The sequence below is a fragment of the Drosophila rhopaloa genome, unplaced genomic scaffold (genome assembly GCF_018152115.1).
Source record: "Drosophila rhopaloa isolate 14029-0021.01 unplaced genomic scaffold, ASM1815211v1 contig_2, whole genome shotgun sequence".
In the NCBI taxonomy this organism is placed as follows: Eukaryota; Metazoa; Arthropoda; class Insecta; order Diptera; family Drosophilidae; genus Drosophila; species Drosophila rhopaloa.
This window is the reverse complement of record NW_025335083.1, coordinates 24197877-24214697: the sequence shown is the minus strand read 5'-3', so window position 1 is coordinate 24214697 and position 16821 is coordinate 24197877. Positions and strand designations below refer to the sequence as shown.

Genomic DNA, 16821 nt, shown 5'->3' with positions numbered 1-16821 from the left:
TTTAAGCTATATAAATTTATGTTTGGGGATTTAAGTTGTGGGACAAATTTTGTTATTTTTATTATGGCAACAAAACCTTCCCTAGTAGTCAGCTATACCCCAATTCAGGGTATAAGAATACTGGTTTTTGTCTCTGCTTTGCCCACGTTTTCGCTTTTACCTATGGGAAAAAGCTCTATCCGCCAGTATGCGTCATAGCGCAAATCGGTGGCGATCGTGAATCTCGAGTGGAACGGCCGACCAGACCAATTCATTGCCCGTTTTCGATTTTGTACTTTATTTTCGCCTTTTTCCTCGGCTTCTTTCTTGATCGCACGTAGAGTACATGTGTGGTAAATAAGAAAAATAAATAAAAAACCTCTCACTTTTAATTCGAATCTCTCGCGAGCTCTCTTTTCCGCTGAGGGATAACTTTTTGTTGGACTCTCTGTGGAACGCTGCGATCTGAGATCTCACAGAGAGCGCGAGAGAGAGAACGGGAGCACAAGATTGGGGCAAGTGGTGGTGGATCCAGTCGGTGGTGTTGGATCGTTCAGTGAGTCCCCAAGTGTTGTCGCATCCACTTTATCGCGTTGTTCGCGGATTCTTTCGCCGTGGTCGGTACTTTACTAACGGTATTGCTGCACGCATCTGGCGGCAAATTGGCAAATTGGAAAATTGGCAGCGAGAAGCCCGCGCTAATAATAAATATTTTTGAAAGTCGCAAAATCGGAGGATCGCAAATCCATATCAAGCATACGCCCCATTCACCCCGTCAATTGTAAGGAGTCCCCCAAATTTATTGGTTTGCAATGACAATTAATCACGGACTTGCAGTGCGTGAGTGTGTGACTGCTGGATTGACTCTGAGTGTGTGCGTGTGTGTGTGATTTTACCTCGTATGGCTTGCCAAATGTGGTAAAAGCGAAATAACAAAAAAAAATATATAAAAATATACATGCACCCAAATAATCGTGCCTTGTAATCGTGCTTTTTATGGCTCTGTCGCCTTTGTTTATGCCCAGGATTTCGTTAGAGTGTCAAAAAGAACAAGAACCCTTATATAAAGTATACGCCAAGTATATCTGCAAAGTCCAAAAGTGATTTTTCCGCTCGTTTTATTATTTATATTTTTGTATTTGCCATCGTTTTTGGCTTTGGCCTGTGTGTTTTTGAATTTTCATGGTTTCATTTCTTTAAATAAGTTTTATTTTTAGCATTTTTAGTTATTTTTGTGTATATGTTTTTTTTTTGTTCTCACCATTTTCGCTGCTGCCCAGTTCGCCTGATTATTTTTCGAAATGTTCATGCCGATTCTTTGGAATATTCATGGGCTTTCTACTCTGTGTACACACAATGTGTGAAAAGATTTGTGTTTGAAATTCGGTAAAGTTAAAGGTGCACATGGGGTGGGCCAAAAATAAAGGGAAATTAACGGGAAAGTGGGATAAAACTGCATTTGTTTTTAAGACAATTTACTTTGATTGCAATGAATTCTGTTTTTTTACTCGACCAAAAAATTTACTTTCTTATTTACTGGACGGAATTTTCCGAAGTCTATTCTCAGTGGAAGAGAAATTTGTAAAAAAATGTATATTTATTTTAACTCGTTAATAGACCACAGACCTTTATTAATATACATTAATCCAAGGATAAACACCATAAAGAAGCTCTCTTTATTTCTTGTGGTCATGTCAGCTTTTTATGGCCATTTTTTGAGGGGCTACTATTGCCTCATTTTTCAAACACTCAAATTTTGTTGGCCACAATTCATAAATAAAAAGTAAACACACAAGTCAGACGAATATGATTGAAGGCATATAGCGAAAAAAGATTTTTTCGGCTTTGATTGTTGGCCTCCAAATGCAAAGTCTCAGACAAATGGTCAATAGCACAATAAAGGCGAAAAGCCAAATGGCAACAAATTACCACCAAAGAGTGGTGAAAAAAATGTAAAAAAATAAAAGAAAATTTTAATGATTGCTGCTAATCATAATCACACCAGAATTTGTCAGTTCGTACCGTTAGTAGACTCTGGGCTCTTTGGTTTTGCCTAGTATTTATAAATTATGACACATTCGAGAGCCGAAGAGAAACCGAGAGAGTGGTCTTTATTTTTTCTGGGGAGTGGAGCTATGGGTAATACTCTTTGAACAGCTGCTGGGTGGGCGGCAGACGAAAGGGGGCATGGTCCCAGTATTGTTTTGATGGTCGTTGTGTCGCAAAACATGCAAAATTCGTCATTTTCCCGAGAGTGTTAGAGAAAAATGAAGAAGAGCCGAGGGCAATTAAGCAAAGTAATTATGGGGAAAAGAAAACACAAGGAAATACACTTTCGCGCCTTTGTTTTTGCAATTGATTAATTTAATTCTTCTCTGTCGTGGGCTAAAAAAAGCTTGCTTTAATTATATAAATTAATGAATACTTTTTATATATGCGGAAATTAAAATACAGCCAATTAAAAACGTTTAACAAAGTTCATTTGCGAACGAAACTCCAAATTAAGTATTTCCTGTCTTCAGAATTTCCATTTATTTTTAACATGTTATTCGAATATCAATCTTAATTTTGATTTATCAAAATCACTATGGTGTTGATAAGAAACTTTTTATTTTAATGAAATTAAGCAATCTATATTTTGTTCTAAAACTGCATAATATAAAAAAGCTTGGTAACAAATTTAAAAGTAAATTTGGAACCTATAAAATAAACTAAATGGATTTGCTTCTATCTTAATTATTATGTATTTGCTTTTAACATAATCTGAGTATTTTGCAAACAATTCATTTTAAAGCTTTCCATTTATTCGTTTAATTAAATATCATTTGCAACAACATTTTAATCAATACATCAAACAAAATCAACAACAATTTCCGCACAAACAACATTTGTTCTAACCAGCTGAAACAAGTTTTTCATTTTCACCGTCGCATGCAAATTTCTGTGAGACAAAAATTCAAATCCAAAAATCTTCGTATACAATATGTTCGCTTTAATAGTTATTCTATGCAAATCGATGTTTGCCTTTTTGCATTTGCTTTTGTTACGCTGAAACCAAAATAAACGGAAATGGAATATTTGCGTGCATATTTTGTTGCTTAGAAATCAATGCTCTTAGCAAATTAGTATAAAATTCCTGGATAAACAGAGGGTCAATTTGCAAAGATAAACCATGTCGGAAAGTATTACCCAACCTCATGCAAATCAATGTCAAAATTGCTGAATGCTGATTCATTTATCCAAAACCAACAAAAAATTTCTCCAAAATCGAAAATGTTTGGCTGATGATTGTGTGGGAGATTTCACTGTTCGGCCAAAAGGTAAAGACGCTTAGTCATTGGAACTATTTTTGCAGCAGATATGCGGCTTAGAAACACCCACCCCAAATACTGATAATTTGCCGGAATCTATCCGCCTTTTTTTTTGGTCATCTAATGTTGCTTTGCCTAAACGATTTGCCTTCGATTCTTGTCGTACTCGTTTTTCTCCATTTTTATTTGCGATTTTCGTCGAGTGTGGGTGAATAAACTTCATGGTGCTTGATCAGTTTTTGGCTGGTTTCGAATAGCAAAAAAAAAAACCATTGGGTTGACAATGAATGGGTTTCGTTGTTGACTTTGAAAAAGAGAAATAACAATAAAAGATTTGTGTTCCCCCTTTAAGAGCGAGAGTGAATGGCTGAAGTTGAATGAGAGTCAGGGGATCAAATGTTTTGACAGCCTTGAAACACTAAACATAATAAAATTGACTGGACATTGAACATGGAACGAAATGAGTAATGACACATTAATATTTAATTTTCTAAAAAATTAAAAATTATTTTTAAGCGATGTTTACTTATTTTCTAATATTAGAAAAAGTTTTAAGCAAATTTTAATAGACTTCAAAAAATTATGAGAAAATGTTTGGGAAAAATGACATTCAAAAAATAATTATATGCAGCTTAGCGAAGTAATAGTGAATTTGATTTCACTTTATTTATTTTTTCAATAATCGTGCACCAATTAGCTCTGGTTTAAATATTTGATCTGGGCATCGAGTTAATTTATCCAAGGAGACAAATGTTGACCGTCGCATTAGTAACCGATTTTATCAGCAATTTGAGGCCCCAAGCAATAAATAACAAATGTGAATAGCCCAACATAAATCACACAACAATTTGATATTCGTTTATTATTAAATTTCGTTTCTTTTAATTTCGATTCTCCACCTCTCACTTGGACATGTGAGCATTAGCTGGAAATATTTACGAGCGGAGGCAAAAACGAGACACAAAATGGGAATTAAAGCTGCCGAGTCGAGGCATTAATAAATCAAGTTCAATTCAATTAGTGCAATCCGGGGACAACACAAACAATTTTCATTTCCCCCAACGCTTTGGCCTCTCATAACCTACGACAATTTATAATGTTGCGCCGAAATGGAAAGAAATTCAAATGCAAAAATGACAATGAAAACGTTGAAAAAGCAATACACTAATAATGCCGTATGCGAGTATCCAATAAATTGTTAAACAAATGTTATTCTGTAATCAATAAATGAGTTGCCGCCAGTGTCTGGTGAATAATATATGCGGAAGTCGCCCCACGAACCACCCACTCGGGAACGGGAACCACGGCAAAACATGTTGTAACTGTCAATTGGGCGGGGCCATAAAAATCCTCTTTATATGGCCGGCCATAATTTCGATTTCAGCATGATTTTATTTTCCACCTTAAGCCGGTAATTTTACACGGAAACAATGCATGTACTGCCAATAATTCAATAAAAAACCATAAAAAGAATTATTAAAACGCGTGCGAAAATCTCTGCAATATAAAAATAATCAATTTAATCGGTGGAATGAACAAAACATATAAAACACATAACATAATCGCCTTGCGTAACATATTTCCCATTTTATTTATTTTTTTTTTGCCAGCGCAAATGAGAGAAAAACTTTCTTTGAATGAAAGAAAAATGTTGTCAATGTGTTGAAAAGAAAATTCGGAAAAAATAGAATATCTATATTTTTGCGACCTTGTCCCCGGCTCGCTCAATCTGGCACACATTTGGCACGAATCGATGAACCGATCCGGAATAGATTTCACGATCCGCTGGCAAATTATATGCAAACTGCAGCTGACTAATTTCTGGAATGGAATGGCGCTGATCGCATCAATCGTCTGCTGTCAATAGCCAACGAATCTTGTGCCCCAAAGTGTCTCTCCGAGAATCGAAATTCAAGGCAGACATTTCACATATTTTTTCCCCGTTCAAAATCGTCAACGCAACCAGTCTGTATATATTCTCAACTATATATACGACATGATGTTCCAAGATGAAATCAGTTAAGCCCAAGGCTATAAGCTGTTTTGAGTATGGATTGCCGGTCTGAGTGTTGACATCTTGAATGTTAATGAATTTTCGGGATGCGATCTTGAACTTGAGCAATGACAGACCTTCAGTGCAATTAAAGGTCTTGGCGATGATCGTGTTTACTAGGGATTATAAAAATGTTGAATTGCTATAACAAAACATAAGACTTTCTGAACAATGCGTGAATGAATGGGGAAATAAGATAAATTGTCAAATAATAATTTTTATTTATGTTGGCAGTCTTATAATTCAATGTGTTTGGTAGTTTTTAAAACGATTATTATAACTAAGACCTGTTTATTTTATAACCTATAAAAGGTATTATATATTGTGTTTGAAGAAAGTCAGTTTATTTAATATTTTTTTTTAAATTTCTAAAGTTACCTTTAATCTGATTTCAGTCATTAATTTCCTTCCCGTTTAAAATCTCATTTAAGTGTCTAAGTTTTATTCGATAAATGCTGCTTGATTGTTGTGGTTAACATCACATAATGTTATCAAAGCCCCAACTTGATTAACTTTTCACTATGAAATGTCTGGTGATCTTCTATAGATTGATTGTTTGGGGAAACCGCAGTCAAGCAGGAACAGTTTTATATTACAGACTTGATAGACATGTCAACTAATCAAGTTCTAATGTTCTTCATGCCATCCCGATGGGGGTATTCCAACCCCCAGTGATCTCAGGCTGTCGCCGAAATATTCATAAATGTCATCGTCAATTCTAATTCAAATGGCTCATGTTAAACTCAATTGGACACCCAGATCTTCAGATCTTTCAGAAATGTTAAGGTCAATGCAAATTGGCTCGGGAACAATTTTCATTTATGAATTCAACAAACTTGGCGATGTATATGTAAACAAATTTGAATATTTAAAAGACTTTCCTTGTTTATTGATGTTTGCTTGTCGAATGCTTATGAATATCAAATAAATGGATAAATACATAAAGCGTTAATTGAACTTGCATTTGCGCTAAAGTCTGGCAAATACTTAATTTTTGAGTGTCCATCATTGGATGGACAGGCATAATAAGACAGAAAGGGCGAGAAGTGCGCATAGAAATTTCCAATGTTCCGCAAAAAAATAAAAAATATTGCTAGCCAGCCGAGCTAAATTTAGTGAAAGGCGTGGGCCGTTCAGCATTGAACATGACCAGGGTCTGTGACGCGTCTTAAGATCCCAACCCGACCAACCGAATGGAAATTTCTATACGCGGCCAAATAAATATATACATTTTTTCTGTCTTTTGCAGATCTTAGCTGATAATAGAGCAAGCGAACATTTAAGAGAGAAAACACAAGATGCATGTGCCATTATAAAGATAAAAAGGAAGGATATTATTGGAGCAGTATCATAGCAACTAAGGAGGTCCTTTGTTATATATGGAAAACCGATAACTGATATAATTGTAGGTGCTTGTATTACTGCATTATTCAGATCTCTAATTAAACCTTTTATTTTAATTGCAGATACTAGAGTACAGCCAATTATTGAGAGTTAACTTTTTACCTACATATATAGAACCCGCTCACATACACAGATATAACCTGCAATGGGAAAAGATTACTATAAAACCCTAGGGCTGCCAAAAACTGCCACCGACGAGGAGATAAAAAAGGCCTACAGGAAACTGGCCCTGCGCTATCATCCGGACAAAAACAAAGCCGCCAATGCCGAGGAAAAATTCAAGGAGGTCGCCGAGGCCTACGAGGTCCTTTCAGACAAGAAAAAGCGGGAGACATACGACAAATTCGGCGAGGATGGTCTGAAGAATGGAGGTATGTTTTTAAAAAAGAAATGCTGGTTTATAAATTAAGGAGTAGTATGTTTACATTTCTATAATCAGTATACACCAACTCTCATTTCATAAAATAAATTCTAAGTGATGAAGCTTTAACTAATATTTTAATCAAATATTTTAGGCACTCGGAATGGCGGTCCCTCTAGCAACTCGTTTACATATCAGTTCCATGGAGATCCGCGAGCCACCTTCGCCCAGTTCTTTGGCAACAGCAACCCGTTCGCCTCGTTCTTCGACATGGGCGACAACATATTCGATAAGAACGTCTTCGATCTGGACACGGAACCCGACTTCTTTTCATCGCCCTTCGGAGGCATTGGTTCGCGGCATGGTCTTGGTAGTGCCTTCAGGTTGGTCCATCCCTTTGGAGATTCCCAGTGCTTCCTTGCTAATCTTCCGTAGGCCCTCTTTCAGATCACACTCCTTCAACGTGCATACTCCGTTCAAGAAGGAGCAGAAGCAGGATCCGCCCGTCGAACACGATCTCTACGTGACGCTGGAGGAGATCTACCACGGCTGTGTTAAGAAAATGAAAATCTCCCGACGCGTCGTCCAGGCGGATGGCAGTTCCCGCAAGGAGGACAAGGTCCTGCAGATATCCATTAAGCCCGGCTGGAAGTCCGGCACCAAGGTCACCTTCCAGAAAGAGGGCGATATTGCGCCCGGAAAAATCCCCGCCGACATTGTGTTCATCATCAGGGACAAGCCGCATGCCATGTTCAAACGCGAGGGCAGCGATCTCCGCTACACGGCGAGACTGACGCTCAAGCAGGTGAGTCCTTGATTTTGGATAGGTTTAAATAGTAAGGAATTAGTTGGCTAAATAGCTGTGTTTTAGAAAAATGGTTAGAGAACTCAACAATACATACCTTTCATATGTGGGGTAATTGAAGTACAAATAGTATATATGTATAAACTGATAAACATAAGTAGACCAGATATTGGAGCAAAAATATTTACATATTACATACATCTGTTTCTTAAGGGACTTGTAATAGAAATCACATCAAGTTGATATTTAATAATATTATTTTATGTGGTTTTAAGACAGTTTTGAAGTGAATTCTGCTCCATTATTTTTTCATTTTGTAATCATAAGAAATATTATATATACGAATAGTATTTGAAAAAATGAATATGGAATATCAAAATGTATACCAAGTATCATTTTTTTTTATGTTTAGGAACATAGATATCTTTGGTCTTTAACAGAAAGTCAAATTTTTTACAAATTAGTAAACCATCAATGTAATAATTTTTATTTTTTTTAAGTTTATTACTTGAAACTAAAATGAAAAGCAAACCTTATAATTGAAACTGTTTTCTTCGTAGCTTAGTAGCTAAACGTTCATGCCAGCTTTTAATCAATAGAACTGGGTTAAGTTTTTACTCATAGATAGGTTATCATATACTTGACCCTCTGCAATCAACTAGAGACCTCGCTTCAGAACATTCTTTTCACGATATGATATTCACTCGAGAGACCTGCGGTTGGGTTCTCACAGTATGGCGCCCAATTAGAGGCGCAGCCAGTGCCTAAATAAAATTGTAATGAAATCAGGCAGGCATAATGGTTATGGCAAATTTACCATATACGCGGTGAGCAGCAAAGCACCCCGCCAAATTGGTGAACATGGTCAAGTTTCAATTAACGGAGACAGAGATTGGGATTGTGGCCAGCAATCTGCTCTGTAGCGGCTCCCACAGAGGTGTTAGATTTTTACACAGTCGCCAAAGCGCAAAACTTCGCACAACATTTTTTTCGTTTGTTCACTTAATTCCAATATGGTCAGATCCAAAAAAAAAACAAAAGCAGACAGACAGAAAAAATATCAAATATTTTGAAATACTCAAAACTAACCGACGAACAAACTGAAATGACACGCCACTGAGTTTGCAGTCATGTTAAAATTGTTAATTGCATTAAGTAGATTAAATAGTTGACTTGGCTCCGTCGGAGATTTTTAACATTTTATTGCTTGTTAGTGCGACAAATTTAGTAAATGTTTTTGGGCTTCTCTCTCGGTCCGCAGCCACTTATGGCATAGTTGGCCAAATATTTTTGCTGCCTCTATTTTGAATTTATGAATTCCATTTTGGTTTCGGTTTTGAGCTAAAAGTGTCATGTTGTTCTTTCTATATAGAAATATTTGACACGGTTATTTGGCTCTGAGTGGATAATGGGAATGGGTTTAATTGAAATATTTTTCAGCTTGAAGTGATTATTATGTGTTTGTTATGGCTATAAGTTGATCTGAAGGATTGGCTTTATATCCATCAGATAACAAGCTGTAAAGGTTTCATTAAAAACATATTTCTATAATATACCAAAATTTTATTTTGTTTTTATTTGTTAACTTAACAAAATATATGCAAATATTATTTCGCAGTATAGCTTCGCCAATCTGGTTAATAAAAACCAATAAATCTTGGCTTTTACAATCACAAGCCCATTTCAACGTTCGTAAGATTCTGGTCGAATCAATAAAGCAGCCATAAGGCAATTGGAGCTCCATATATGTTCATCCACATAATTGCCAACAGCGATTTTAATTCTTTTTTCTGTCATAATTTTCTGTTGCTTTTGTTGTCGCTGCAGCAGTAAATTTAATGCCACTCATAAATTACATCATCGTTTACGATAAAATTGAAGTCAATGAGTTTCGAATTAATTTTTTGCTTTACGTTTTTGGTCTTATATTATTTTTATGCATATGGCGGATGATATATAGACTTAGCACGTTTCAGTTTGAATTTTAAATTCTCTTTACTTCACCCCACTGCTTTTGTCTGGCTGTACATATATTTTCGAAATGGAAATCAAGTTTAACAATGGTTTTGTTTTCAAGTGCCTGCGTCAGAATTCTCGCAAATGCAGCAAACTAAAATTGATGAACAATTCAAGGATGTACGAGTGTAACCAGGACCCACTGGTTGTAACTGATGGCCAGACGTTGTTGTCGATGTCTGTCCAATGGCATTGTCATTCGATTTGGTGGCCCAAATGATTTGGTCCTATCTTTTTTTTGTTAGAAAAAAAAAATTGGAAGCTCCATGCAAAACCATTTGGTAGACGAAAACTTCGTTTGCATTTTGATGACAGTTGTCAACTGGGCTGAGCAAAAGAGTTTGGTTGGGGACACACAAAAAAAGAGGCAGAAGAATAATGCTTTATGACATGCGATTGAATGCTGTTGATTTGTTTTTCAGCCAAAAAAGAACTCCCACCTAAACCTTCACTTCTTTCACCGAGAGTAATTGTCTAGAGCAGTTCGGAAAAAATGGAAAAAAGCGAGTATAAAGCGGCAAAATATATAGGGGAATTTATGTTTACTGCCAAGAACTTTCCGTTTAACTGAGCCTGACATTCAGATTTATCATCTAGTCTAAGCTAGTTCCTACCATGATTTTTTCTGCACTAAGAAAAATACAGGTTAATTTCATTTAAAATGGAGTAAAAATTAAAAAACTTTAGCTAGTAGGATTTTAATTCAGAATGTTGTGTGATATATGAGTATAAGTTTATATAAGTTTATCACCAAAAAATATTGTATTTTCAAAACATAGTCTACAGATAGATCGTACTAGATTTTCATATCACATCATTTTTTTCTGACTGTTTAGTTCATAGTTATAGCTTTGAAACTGGTTTCCATATATTTTTTCTAAATTCCTTTTAGGCCTTGTGCCTGATCCAGATAAAGATTCATCGGTGGGAAGTGCTCGCAAAATTTTATCGATGCCCCCATTCACATTTTTATTCCCTTTAGTTTCGGTTCCCTCTGTTTTGCTTTTTTTTATGCCTCGGCTTCCGTAAAAGGTAGCAAAGTATTTAAGCGTTACAGATTTATATATATGTACGCTATGTTTTTTTTGGTGCGACAACATTTTCAACATTTCCATTAAAAAATATTGATGCTGGTTGGTCGTCATCATGGGGACAGGTTGTTATCGTTGTGATTGTTGCTGTTTTCTGGGTCTGTCGTCATCAGTTTATGTTGTCATCGCTTAAAATTCGCCAGTCGGCAAATACTCAATACCCGATCAGCGATATAAAAGTACGCACATATATATTTAAATATTCAAAAGGTGTGCACTTTGATTTTGTCGCAATTTATTTATGTTTGAAGTGATTTCTTGTTGAACTTATAACTTATTTGTATTTTATAGGGTGAGGCCCGGGGCACATTGACAACTATTTAACACATGTCCGGCAAGTTCTTTGGTTACAAATCACTTGTGACAAGTTATGGAAAGGCATATAAAATATTATACCATCCATTGATGGGCATCAAAGGGATTGTCTCAATGGCGGGCTTAGATCAAAAACCTTTTTCATTTCCTTCTCATAAATCACTGTTGAGAAAGGGATTGACATTCCAGTTATTGGTTGGTTGTTTATGGGTTTAGTCGAAAAATTTGAAAAATAAAGGCGTTACCAGTTTGAATTGTCGGAATTCGGCCCCAAAAGGATTACCAAAGATAATCTGTCATTTCTGGGGGTTCTCTAAAAATGATTTCAGATATGTTAACAAGCCATGTCGAAATGGAAATGGTTAAATGAGAAATTGGGACTATAAGTCAGTTATTTTATGCGATTTTTTTTGGAAGATAGATTTTTGCATTTGGAGAATGGTGTCTGTTATATGGATTTCTGATTACGGACTAATTTTAAAAGTTTATTTTGTTATCAATATTGTTTTTCCCTTTAAGACTCCGAATTTCTGTTGAAACACTTCAAAAAGCAATGAGCAAGATTTGTCACTTTTTATACAATTTCATAAAGTGATAAGATAAGTTGTTAGCTTTTAATGAATAAGGCGCAAATATAGTAGAAAACTTATATCTATTTAAGAATTGTATTGAATCGTATCTAACTTATTAAAGCATTTTCCTTTGGCGGCATGATTCAATCAGTAAAAGTTTCAGCCAAGTTCGACAGAAATTAATTGGGTAAGCCACATCAATGTCTGGGGGCGAAAACAAAACCTGATTGATGCCCATCTTTTAGTGGGCCAATTAAACAAGTCGTATGTCAAACGAACGGGCCGAAATAAGTATCAATGGAATTGTCTGGGCCAAGAAAGGGAAAGCAAACAGAAAAGGACATGGAAGCGTGTCAACAACATGTTTAAACACGAATTAGGCAACATAAAAAAGGATTTACAAATGTTATGTTCGATACGAAAGCAAACATGGAACTCGGAAAGAATGGGGAATAAAAGCTCGAAGGAGCTGGAAAAAATCCAGCATTGGGGTTGGGGCATCTAAACAGGATTACCCGGAGAAGATTGATAGATCCCACTCGTCAGTGAAACTCATGTGTTGTGTTTGCTCATTTCGGGTTTGGGTGAAATAGAAAACGAAATTGCGTTATTGTCCGGGGTATTTGCTGACCATTTTGATTGATAAGCCAAGAACTTAAATAAATAAAACGAAAAGTGTATACATAAATTGCATGATTGGCGAGGAAAGCCTTTAACAGATTTTAGAGTACCTAAAAAATACCGAAAAACATTCTCATAAATCTAGAAAAAATATATAAAATGTAATAATATTTTTAATGAAATTTGCAGGCTCTTTGCGGCGTTGTCTTCCAAGTTCCTACCATGTCCGGCGATAAGTTGCGCATCAGCACCATGCAGGAGATCATTAAGCCGAGCACGGTGAAGCGGATCCAGGACTATGGACTGCCATTCCCCAAGGACACCACTCGCAAGGGGGATCTCCTGGTGGCCTTCGACATCCAGTTCCCGGAGAAACTGACTGCCGCCCAGAAGGAGAAGCTCAGGGACACGTTATGAGGGACCAAATCCACCCAGTGACCACGGCTCAGACTCTCACACAGTCCGGCGGAAAACGAAGCGGACTTAGTCATCCAACACAAACACAACGCACTAAAACCAAACCGAATCCATCTTTCAATTCTATGTCCTATTCATCGTCTAACAATGCATCGATATCTTTCTCCATTTTGCTTGTTTTTTGTGTTCAGTGAAACATTTACTCATTTTCTACAGGAACTCCTTCTTAACAATCGGTTTTGCTCATCTGCGCCACGAACACGTTTGCATAATATATATGTTGACCATAGTTATTATATCATTAATTCTTAATTTATTTGTCTAAATTAAAGCTACATTTAATAAAATTACACAAACACACACAGAATACATGTGGAAGAAAAAACAAGCGAATCGTAAAAGTGTTTTATAATTTTTTGAAAGAGTTTTCCTGGGAAAAGAAATATTTTGGTACTTCTTCACCAATCTCTTATAAACTCAAAAACCATTTTAAAAGTTGTTTCCCAATTCATGAAAATATATTTAAAAGAGTACATGTCTACTCCATGCATTATCTGTGGAGTCTGTCCCAAGCCGAGAAAAAACAACGGAAAACAGTGAAAGGAAAAGTGAAATTTTCTTTTGGTAATCGCAAAGCGTTTGGCTAATTAGCTGCCGCTTCCAGTCGGTCGCCCCTTGTTCCCCAAAAAAAAAAACACTCTCATGTCAAACGGAATGCTGCTCGTTAAGTCATTAAAATTGCATGAAGTCAAAACTTTATGGTCTGCAAAGTTTCCGTCAAAGCCGAACTAACCCAAAAAAAGGAGGGAAGTCCTAGGCAAGCCGAAAAAAAATGAAAATGGCATAAAAGAATGGGAGGAAAGTTGGCGGAAGAGGCGAAGTACGAGACGAACATCAAAGCTGGCAAATGGTAATTCGTTTAAAAAGAAAGCCACGACAGACGAGGACATAGACATAGACATAGTCATAGACGCATTTCATTTGCAGACAATAAACAGGCAGCAGCAGCAGCAACAACAACTCGAGGGCAAAGTAAATAAATTAAATTTTGAACAACTCTTTGCATACAAAATAGCGAGCAGGAATGCCTTGGCTTGGCCGAAAAAGATTCAAAAGCTTGCTCAGATTTCAAACACATGCCAGTCGAGGAGCAGGAGCAGGACGAGAAAACAGGAGCAGGAGCAGGACATCAGGACGAGCTCTGTGCAATGGATACGATGGATACGGGACGCAGTCGAGTCGAGTGTTCGATCCGCACGTGCCAGGAACACTCCACAAACCTCTGGCGCTGACTCTGTAACAATTCGTTGCGATTTTCCACTTATTTGCTGGAAAACCAAAAAAAAAGACACAACACTAACAAAAAAATTTTTAAAAATTTGAAACAGAAACTTTTTAATAAACATACATTTTTAGCGAATGTATGTGCTGGTATTTATGGTAAAACAATTGAAAGAATTTGATATCAAAACATTTCAGTAAAATATGTACAATAAATATATAGAAGAAATAAGTCTAATATATAATAACTTTAAAAACTACCTTTATAATAAATATTTATTTTATTTTAAATTGGAATTGAAAACTTGACAACGCTATTATTTAATAAAAGTTAAAACGAATTTTATTTTGTGAAAATTTGAGTACAATGAAAACATAAACAGAACATTTTTTATTGATTGCTTACATTTTTCAGTCACTTGTTCCATAAGAAATCCATTAAGGAGCCAACTTAAAACTGATCACCCAGAAAATCTAATAATTCTTAAAACAGACTCTTAAATTTTTTTGGGTTACAATAACATATAAAAGCAATTTAAATTCTTTACGTTTTTTTTGAGTGTGTCTACCCAGAATAAGAAGAAAAACCTCAAAGTTGTAGGCCGTTGCTGAGGCTGTGGATGAGCCAGCAAGAAGTTGGCTGTGCCTTTTCCATTGGAGGACAGGAGGAGGCCCAGTCAAAATCACAGAAAATCATCGACAACTGGCAAATGTGTGAATTGAATTTTCAAACAATTTTCCCCCGTGCAGAGAGTGCAGTCCTCGTCATCGGGCTGCTATTTCCCGGTTTCAGTTTCTGTTCCTGGCGCTTTTCAATTCCGCTCGTCCTCCCATTTCCCGATTTCCCGCTGGCCAAAAGGAAACGTGCATGATTTGAGATTTGATTTGGGCGGCGGCCACATTACAGTCGCTAAGCCTCGGCTTCCGTCTCGTTGTCCTTTGCTCCTTTGAAACGGCCTTTAAACATTTCGCTCACGTCTCGGATGTTTATGCCATTAGCGTTTAAGTTGCCCATACAAAATGCGACTCGTAAATAAGCAAACGTTTCTTTGTTTTGGCTTCCGTTCTTGTTTTTCATTGTTGAGGCAGAGGTAATCGATGCTGTGGCTAGTTATTGAAAATTATCGAGGGGGAAAGATGCAATCCGATTAAATTATACGAGGCTTCGCTTCGTAAAATTTACAATATTTGTTGGATGACAAGATAATTCTCTTTTTGACTTCCAAAAGCATAAAAAATAATTCATAAAAAATCATAATATACAAGTGCTAAGAATACAAATAAATAGGTTTAGAAAGTGGGCAAATTTGAAACAGATTTATTTTGGGATCATCCTTAATTAAGTTAAGATTTAAAGACGCTTGTTTTCTTAATTTCCTATTTAATATATAAAAGAAGATTTATTAAAGCAACTACTGCTACTCAATATTAATTAATTTATTATCAACAATTTAAGTGCCCGTATAAAATTTTATATGAAAAAGCCCAAAAATATGCAAGACATACACAAATGCATGAAAGCTCAAACAAGTAATTTATCTGCACTCCAAACAGCAAGACGAGCATGAGCAGGCTAAGTTGGGAAATTCTGGATATATCTCCTGGTAATTCTCCTGGGGCAAAGTCTCCTCCTGCCGATTCTTGCGCCGAGCTGCCCGATAAAGTCTCCGGATGAGAGCCCCATATGGTTTTCGGGTTACCACATGGGTCGTTGTTTTGTGTATTTCATAGACACAATTAGTTTCCAGGCAGACAAAGGGTTCTTCAATTTTTAGGACATTTTCAGATGTTTGGATAGGTGGTAGAATGGGCCCTTTGGAAATTGCCTTGCCCTTCCTAACCCGCTTTTTGGTCACCATCGTGGTCTTATTTTTCTTCTTGACGATATTTTTTTTTGGCAGTTTGGTGATTTTGTTTTCAGTAATGGCCGCCTGGATCTCCGCTTCAAAGGATTCCTGACGCCTTTCATCCTTCTTCTTCAAAGCCGAGACCATTTTGTATCGGTTTTGGATACTTTTGATGTTTCTCAATGTTTTCTCAAAAGATACCTCTACTTTATCGACTTCCTGTAGCGTTTCCCAAAGATTATTTTTCATAATTTGTTCACGAGAAAATTTTACTCAATTTTACTATATGCAAACACACACTCACTGGAACAGATCGCAAGAATAAATGAATCCTGTTGGAAAGGAGAATCAGTGTATCTTGATTTTTATATTTTTCTCGTTGCTTTGTCATTGGGAAATTCCGATATGAAACGACAAGTCGTAAACCGACTTTATCGCGCCACCAACTGATAAACTGTTTTGATGGGAAAACCAACACTTCAAGTCCATTTTTTCCACTATATATAGGGTGGAAATTAAAGCAAAACACCAGTTCAGAATTGTACTAGCTATTGGAATAATGCCGCCACCACCTCAACATCCTCACAACCCACCCAAGGATCCTGGACATCCTGGAGATCACCATCCAGGTCCGCATCCACCACATCACGAGCCTCCAAAGCCCCACCATGGACATCATTAGGATTGGCTGGAAAACAAGTTGAGACTTACCGGATTTAAAAAAATTGGAATATATTTTAAAACTAAA

General features: G+C 36.5%; 2 protein-coding genes across 3 annotated transcripts; one reads left to right on the top strand and one right to left on the bottom strand.

Annotated features, from left to right (window-relative positions):
* The first annotated feature begins 378 nt into the window (after positions 1–378).
* Positions 379–13338, top strand: LOC108042743 (dnaJ protein homolog 1). Of its 2 annotated transcripts, none has more exons than XM_044460139.1 (6): positions 379–760; positions 6593–6748; positions 6810–7118; positions 7263–7491; positions 7544–7913; positions 12718–13338. In XM_044460139.1, the coding sequence occupies exons 3-6, from the start codon at positions 6893–6895 to the stop codon at positions 12943–12945; spliced, it is 1053 nt and encodes a 350-aa protein (XP_044316074.1). In that variant the 5' UTR covers positions 379–760; positions 6593–6748; positions 6810–6892; the 3' UTR covers positions 12946–13338. The 2 variants fall into 2 exon arrangements, with proteins under 2 accessions (XP_044316074.1, XP_044316075.1); XM_044460140.1 differs by having other exon boundaries at positions 380–760; positions 7556–7913.
* A 2291-nt stretch (positions 13339–15629) lies between these two features.
* LOC108053583 lies at positions 15630–16377 on the bottom strand. The gene has a single exon (XM_017136282.2). It carries the CDS (start codon positions 16320–16322, stop codon positions 15762–15764), a length of 561 nt encoding a protein of 186 aa, XP_016991771.2. The 5' UTR covers positions 16323–16377; the 3' UTR covers positions 15630–15761.
* Positions 16378–16821: the final 444 nt, after the last annotated feature.